Below are 8,491 nucleotides of genomic sequence, written 5' to 3'. Positions count from 1 at the left end.
GATTTGTGTTTAATTTGTGGATTAACATTTACGCATTTGTCAATATTTTGAGCCTGATCTCTCTCCGTAGTTGTCCATCATTCAGTGCTGCAGCAAATGGCATCTAAGTCCCTCCTACAGGGGATTCCTCTGTGGCCCTAAGAGCAGCAGGTCAGCACTGAAACACTTGGATTGCACAGCTCCGCTTTTAGACAGAAGTAATGTTTACGCTGTGTCCTTCAGAAACCAGAGCTGGGGTGAAAGACAAAGTTATGAGATAGCAAGTCATAATTATAACAGGCTAATAATGAGATAGGGTTTCATGTGGTATTAAGTTGTTACTTATTATAGGACACTATTGCATATATAAATGTGGAGACATCCATAGAGAAATGCTTCTGAATTATAAACATATTTTTTTTTTTACCAATACTCTGATGTGAGAGAGAGGTTTAATGGACGTGTCGATATAAAAGGAAAGGAGATAACAAGTATATCTCGTCTGGCAGCACTTCCATTAAAATCTCTCTTTTAAAATCTATCTTTCAGAGCTTTATTGATGGCTCTTACCACACGCTATATTTTAAACATGAATTATAAAAAAGGAAACGTCTCCCCCACAGTTTAATCTTACCTCCCCATTAACAATTTATTAATGGGATAAAACTAGCTGCAAAAGCACACCTAAAGCATCCTCCTAGTGTTTTACACATGAACGAAAGGCTTAAAGGAAGAGAAAAGGCTAGGAAAAATGGGAAAAGCTGCAGAGTCTTGAGTTCTTTTGGATTCGGGGAAAAAAAAAACAACTCAAGAATGACATCTGTGTTTGTTTGTGATGGAAATCTGCACAAAAGCTCTGAAAACACAACCAAAGACAGTGCCTTTGATTGTTTAACATTTTTATTATTCCTCCTAGCTTTAACAAATTTATTCAGGTGTGTATCAGATGGGAGTCTAACAAAATAGCAGTCTTTTCCTGATTGAAACCACACTCATTACAGTATAGCTCTGTTTCCAGGCACCACAAAGTCAGAAAAGGGTTCATTTACAAACCCCATGATCCACATGTCAACAAAGAGCAGCATTCTCTCTCTCTCTCTTTCTCTCTCTCTCTCTCTCTCTCCATCACAGGATTATCAAGGAGAGGTGAAGCATCAACAAGTACAAATGACCTCATATAGACACAGATCAAGCATAATGTTAAAAGCCACCTCCTCCTATATATAGGTGACAGAGCAGGTCTTAATTGTGTGGTGGATCATTCTCAGGGCTGCAGTGGCACTGACGTGGTGGTGAGGTGTTAATGTTGGTTGTGCTGGTGTGGGGGGGTCAGACACAGCAGTGCTGCTTTTTAAACCTTAGTGTCAATGCTGAGCTGAGAAGAGTTTCCCAACCAAACATAGCCATGCTAGGAGTTACTTTCTGTGACTTTACATCGGCCAGGTAAAGATAGATCTACCACACAGGTCAATAATAATCTTATGGTGGGCGCAGCAGCATTGGGTCTGATCCATTCATAACAAAGCAATACGCACCAAGACGTGTGTATATAATCCTTCCCAAAATGTAAAATGTTTCCTTCGGGTGACTGACATATGTTGTAGGTCTTATCTGGGCTTTTCAGCGTCACGTGGCTTTTTAACTCATTGGAAGTTAGTCTAATTGTGTGCAAATCTGGTTCAGCAGTGCGTCTTCAGTAAAAATGAAAAGAACTCTTGATTAATACCAGTCAGTTCTGAAACAACGCTGGATTTGTCCACATACTTTTGTCTTTGTTCTTTGTAATGCGCTTTGTTGATGCAGGAGAAAGAGGGAAGGGACGCTAGGTGTCACCCTTGTGGCTTCTAACACGGTTTGCCCTCGAAATGATCTCTGCTGTGGGCGCCATATTACTCTCTCTCTCTCTCTCTCTCTCTCTCTCTCTCTCTCTCTCACACACACACACACACACTGCGTACTTCCACAACACAGTGATCACACAGCCTTCCTTTATATCTATAAGAGAGTACAGATATATAAAGATATAGAAACTTGAAATAGCCTGTACAGAATTGTTAGTTTTAATGTGTGCTCAAAATGAACTATGTATGTAACGTGAGTAAAGAAAACATGTCTAGAATTTTTGCTTTTAAAACGAGTCCCTAAGAAAATCAATGCATAAAATCAGCTTAATTTCCATCCATTTCCTGTAGCTGCTTTATAAATATCGTAAATAAATATCGTGGTGGATCCGGAGCCCAAGCACAAGGCAGCAACACACACTGAACGGGGCGCCAGGCCATCGCAGGCCATCACACATTCACGCCTATAGAGATCATTTAAAAATGCATTAACGCATCTTTGGACTGCGGAGAGAAACCGGAACATCCGGAGGAAACACGCGCAGACGCAGGGAGACATTCATTCATTCATTCATTCATTCATTCGTTCATTCGAGGTGACGTGACTATGATGTCATAATGATGAATATCCAAAATCCTTTTAAAATTTGCATACAATTATGCAAAATATTCAGAGGCAGTTTTTGTATTATTTTGTTAATATTGTTACTAGTTTATTTGTTTGATATATATCTAGATAGATAACAGCTGTGTGATCTAGTATCACACACACACACACACACACACACACACACTCACAAAACAGAGAGAGCAACATGTAGCCCAACTTGTATGAATCGCAACGCAAACAAGTACATAAATAAATAAAATATCTGGAATATATTAGATCATATTCTTCATTAAAGGAGAGCAATGGAAAATAAAAAGGAACGAATGTAAAGAAAACGTTTTAGAGTTAGAATATTTTACTGAATAATATTTATTCAGTAAATGAGCCTCTACCAGTATAGAGAGATATTTATAAACATTCATTTATTTGGGGTAATAACTCATATTTTCTCTCAGTTTATAAGTAAAATGTCTGGAATCTAAAATAAGCAGAATGTGTTTCTAACCTATTTATTTATAAATATCAGAAGCTTCTGCTCCCTTCTCTCCGCGTGCCAACACTGGCCGCTTTTTTCCACTCGGAAGGTTGCCAGATCTAACAAAGATATTCCTATATTCAAGCTGGGATTGAGCTAGATATAATTAATACAAGTAGCATAAAGAAAAAAAATAAACTGATTCGGTGTGTTTGTGTGGAAAATCATTATTTAAGTTCTATTCTCAGTTGCTGTTGCTGTTTATATATATATATATTGATTTTTTAAAATGATTAATCTCCTTATTAGTATGAGTCTTTTTAATTTAAAGATGATGCAGCTTAACAGCCAAAATGAAGGTAACAAAAGCAAATAAACAAACATTAGAAGAGGCACTGGGCTGTGTTTGCACAGCAACAAGTTGGTAACACTGTTCAGAACAGCGTAGAGGGGGAAAAATGAAGGTACTAATGGTAAAAAGAATTATTTGTGCATTTCAAAGTTACATCAGATAAAAAGCAGAATCAAGATATTAAATTAAGTACCGTAAACTACAAGGCACTTTGCATATGTTGACATACGTTAAGTAGTGAACATTTACACACAATTACGGACCACAATTACCGTTACAGTGTTTCACAAGACAAAAAAAAAACATAGCCTAATTTGAAGAGAGGTATAAATCACTCATCTGGCAACCCTTCATAGCCGCGCCTTTGGCCCCACCCACCAGCAGCCCAAGCTCAGACTCGTGCTGTGATTGGCTGAGCGGGACTGCGGGTCTCGAGACTGAGCGCGAGCCGCGTAGCTTCACCTCAGCCAGTCCGCGCGCTCGAGTCGCGAGATAAAGTCCACAGGCGCGTGCGCTCCGTGTGCATGAGATACCGATACAGAGCAACGACAAACTACTGCACTGGAATATCTACAACTCTCTGTCTCTCTCTTTCTGTCTCTCTTTCTCTCTCTCTCTCTGTCTCTCTCTCTCTCCCTGACTTCTGAAGACAACCGCCGCCACCAATGGACTCCAAAGTGCACACCTGATTTCGATTAATTCGGATAGATTTATTTATTCGTCCAGATTCATTCGGATAGACTGTGGACCTGACAGTGCTTCTCTGGTTTTGGGGATTTAACCGGATCGTCATCAGGTGGACTGGACCAGACCGGACCGGACCCATTCAACAGCGTCATCATCGTCGTCGTTCCACTTTTCTGAGATTGATTTATTCCTTGCGTCGTTGTTTTTTTTGTGTTGCTGTTTTCCTGGGATTCGTTTTCATCGCTACAGTGGATTTGATTTGATGAAGATTAAGATGAGGATGAAGAAGAGCATCATCCTCCTGTGGATTGGGCTCGTGCTGCGCTTCTAAAAACGCTGAGAGGATCATGCTCATGAGACTGGAACATTTGAACGGTTTTTCCTTGTTTTCAGCTGTTGTCACTTTCGTTTTTAAATTAATCTCTCCAAAAACAAAAATGGTCGGTGCTCACTGTGGGGCTGTGAATCAGAGCTGTCATCTCCCATGCGCCTCGTGCGTGTGTGGTTTTCGTTTGTGATGTGTTTGCACGTTTGCGTTTTTTGGCGATATTTTTTCATTTCTTTTTTCTTTCTTTTTTTTGCTGTAACAAGCTATTCATTCGTTTTTGAATGACAACAGCGTTAAACATTTTGCAATGAAGTGAGTGGAAGTTTATTCCCATCCATCAGCCACAAGCTCGTCTTATTTTTGTGGGTTTCTTTTTTTTACGATATTTTTAGGGACTGTATATAGGGTTGAACGATGTCGTTTTTATAATAAAAACGCGACGTGAATGAGTGCAGCTGTCTTACAGTGAAACAATGTACATGTTACATTATTTAAAGAGTTGTAGATTAACTTAATACAAACAGTGAGCTTGCAGTCTGGTTCACTGCATTGAGTATTCAGACCACGAGCCAAAAAAATGGACACGCTGCTAGTCTTCCTGGTGCATAAAAGGCCCAGAAAGGCTTAATCTCTTTTTTTTTTTCAAAAAAGACTTGCAATTAAATAATTGCAATCCCAGTTAATACATTTTCCCTTAAAAATATCGTTCAGCCCTAAAGACGGAATGAGCGCAGTTTGTTGGGACGCTTGTCACCTACAGTAACCCAGAGCATCAACAGGTTTTATTATTTTTTTCTCCTCATTTTTTCACCATGGATTTCATGCACGTTCTCCTGCGCCTTCTCCTGTGCTGCATGGGTGCCAGTGCAGTCTTCAACCTGAAGTATTCAATAGAGGAAGAGCTGAGAGCCGGCACCAAAATTGCCAACGTCACAGCGGACGCAAAAGTGGCAGGCTTTGCTTTGGGAACTCGGCAGCCGTACCTTCGCGTGATTTCCAACTCAGAGCCTCGCTGGGTCAACCTGAGTCCAGCAGGGCTCTTAATTACCAAGCAGAAAATTGACCGAGACGCTGTGTGTCGGCAGACGCCAAAGTGCGTTGTTTCACTTGAGGTCATGTCCAACTCCATGGAGATCTGTGTGATCAAGATTGAGATCATTGACGTAAACGATAATGCTCCACGTTTCCCTGCCCCACGGATTGACCTGGAGATCTCTGAGAATGCAGCACCTGGGACTCGTTACCCCCTGGAGGGCGCCAGTGACCCAGATGCTGGTAGCAATGGCGTACAAACTTATACAATCACACCCAATGATATCTTCGGCCTGGAGATCAAGACGAGAGGAGATGGCTCAAAAATTGCAGAGCTTGTTGTGGAGAAGACACTCGACCGAGAGAGCCAGTCCCATTACACTTTCGAGATCACAGCAGAAGATGGCGGGGATCCACCCAAAACTGGCACGGTTCAGCTCAACGTCAAAGTCCTTGACTCCAACGACAACAACCCAGTGTTTGATGAGCCCGTGTACACGGTGAATGTGATGGAGAACGCCCCCATGAACACACTTGTCATTGACCTGAATGCCACAGACCCAGACGAGGGGACCAATGGAGAAGTGGTCTACTCCTTCATTAACTTTGTCTCCAACCTCACCAAGCAGATGTTCAAGATAGACCCAAAGACGGGAGTCATCACCGTCAATGGTGTTCTGGATCACGAAGAGCTTCGTGTACATGAGATCGATGTCCAGGCCAAGGATCTGGGGCCTAACTCCATCCCAGCGCACTGTAAAGTAATTGTGAACGTCGTGGACGTGAATGACAATGCACCTGAGATCAAGCTGCTGTCTGAGAACAGCGAGATGGTGGAGGTCAGCGAGAATGCGCCGCCAGGTTACGTCATTGCACTTGTCCGTGTGTCCGACAGTGACTCGGGCGCCAACGGAAAAGTGCAGTGCAGACTCCAGGGGAATGTGCCCTTTCGCCTTAATGAGTTTGAGAGCTTCTCAACTTTGCTTGTGGATGGCCGTTTGGACCGAGAGCAAAGGGACACTTACAATCTAACTATTGTGGCTGAAGACAGTGGGTACCCACCTTTGAGGAGTTCCAAATCTTTTGCAGTCAAGGTGACTGATGAGAATGACAACCCTCCATATTTTACAAAGCCACATTACCAGGCCATGGTGCTGGAGAACAATGTACCTGGTGCCTTTCTTCTTGCTGTTTCGGCACGTGACCCAGACCTAGGAATGAATGGGACGGTTTCATATGAAATAGTAAAGTCTGAGGTTCGTGGTATGTCTGTGGAGTCTTACGTCACGGTCAATGCCAATGGGGAGATCTATGGAGTTCGTGCCTTTAACCACGAGGACACTCGGACCTTCGAGTTCAAGGTCTCAGCACGTGATGGAGGCGATCCGTCACTTAGTAGCAATGCCACGGTTCGCATCGTAGTCCTCGATGTCAATGATAACACTCCTGTCATGACCACTCCTCCCCTTGTTAATGGTACAGCTGACGTTTACATCCCTAAGAACGCAAGGGTGGGATTCCTGGTCACGCAGATCAAAGCAGATGACTATGACGAAGGCGAAAATGGACGCCTCACCTACTCCATCTCCGAGGGGGACATGGCCTACTTTGAGATTGATCAGATCAATGGAGAAGTGCGCACTACCAAGACTTTTGGAGAGAACGCAAAGCCTTCATACCAGATCACGGTGGTGGCCCGTGACCACGGCCAGACGTCCTTATCAGCCTCGGCCTACATCGTCATCTACCTCAACGCTGACCTCAACCCCCATGAGCAAATGGGAGCCGTCAATTTATCCCTCATCTTCATCATCGCCTTGGGCTCCATTGCTGCTATCCTGTTTGTCACAATGATCTTTGTGGCGGTGAAGTGCAAGCGGGATAACAAGGAAATACGGACGTACAACTGCAGGTAACATGAGCAATTTATGACAAGGCCTCACTGATTTTACTAATGCTTCTGTGAATACTGCTTTTGTTGTTGCTGTTGCGTGTGAACGCTGAGGAATGGAAATTGAATGCCCTGCATGTTTGATGCTTGATCTACGATTGACTTTGGCTCTGGTTTTGCTGCTGTTAGTCTGTTAGTGTTTGCATGCTGCTAGGCCTCACTGAGATTTCTGCCGTGGAAAGCTGTACTCAGAAAAAAAAAGAGCAAAAGGCACAAGGCGTTGTGTTCCTCTTTCAGAAGTGATTGACATCACTGAAAAAGCCAGTGTTACTCAAGTCAAAAAACAAAGAAATTATTACAGATAACTCTAACATCGTCCTGTCATGTTCACACAGCCCAAATCTATCCGGCTTCTCACTTGTTAGGCCTTGGATAATCCTTACTTTAAAAAAGGGGCAACAAGTTAAAATGATCTGTAATCTCTCAAAAATGTCAGCTGTTGTACTTCATAAGACTCTTATGAAAGGGATTTTGTACTTCTCCTGTATCTAGACTATGATGTCTATCAACCGAGAGAGAGCGCGAGAGTGAGAGAGAGAGAGAGAAAGAGAAAGGGAGGGAGAGAGGAGGGGTTTACAAAGGCGCTTGCTCTTAAACTGCCACTTTCCATCAATTTAGAGTCAATAGAGTTCAGTGATTTCAGTGCTGTCTTTTCCACAGCTCTTGTAATGTGTATTGACTGTGCATAAGTCAACAGGTAATCAGCCAATATATGAAATAAACGATTTTCATATATTTATATTGTAAGTACAGCATCTTGGGAGGCAGGACTTCAGTTGCGCACCTGAAAAGTAAATCAGGAAAATGCATGAAAATCTCTGGGATGGTAATAATCTTTGACTTGTGGTATGCAGACCAAAAAATATGATTTTGTTCATCTTAGCGTACTCGGAATACTTATTAATCTGTTACACAGGGCTCTAAGTTGATTTCCCATCGCTACATTACCACTCAGCATTTCCATATAAATTGCTTTTTGCAAATTTAACCTGAAGCCATCGCCATATTTCCTCGCACCAAGCATAATTTTTGTTGACATTCCTGTCATGGGATGCAACACAACATGTTACAGGGCGTATTTACGCAGATTTTCGTTCTTTTTCCTTTTTTTGGACGAGGCAACACCATCGTGCACAAGAGATTACGATGGTTTTGGGTTTGAGATTTTCTATATTTTTGCGAGGGAGAAAGCTGATATTGAGTGAGACTGTGGAACTGCTGGAGGGATCTGTGTGT

General features: G+C 42.4%; 1 protein-coding gene across 4 annotated transcripts in view; it reads left to right on the top strand.

The window, feature by feature from the left end:
* The first annotated feature begins 3,744 nt into the window (after positions 1-3,744).
* The window catches only part of pcdh19 (protocadherin 19), an 89,926-nt gene continuing 85,179 nt past the window's right edge, over positions 3,745-8,491 (top strand). For all 4 annotated transcript variants that reach the window (XM_066649877.1, XM_066649875.1, XM_066649876.1 and 1 more), the window contains exon 1: positions 3,745-7,216. In XM_066649877.1, coding sequence (XP_066505974.1) covers positions 5,085-7,216 — 2,132 coding nt within the window. In that variant the 5' untranslated portion in view covers positions 3,745-5,084. The remainder of the gene's footprint in view (positions 7,217-8,491) is intronic.

Source organism: Hoplias malabaricus, chromosome 17 (assembly GCF_029633855.1).
Source record: "Hoplias malabaricus isolate fHopMal1 chromosome 17, fHopMal1.hap1, whole genome shotgun sequence".
NCBI classification, from domain to species: Eukaryota; Metazoa; Chordata; class Actinopteri; order Characiformes; family Erythrinidae; genus Hoplias; species Hoplias malabaricus.
Note: the sequence above shows the minus strand (reverse complement) of the source record. Positions and strands in the feature narration are given on the sequence as shown.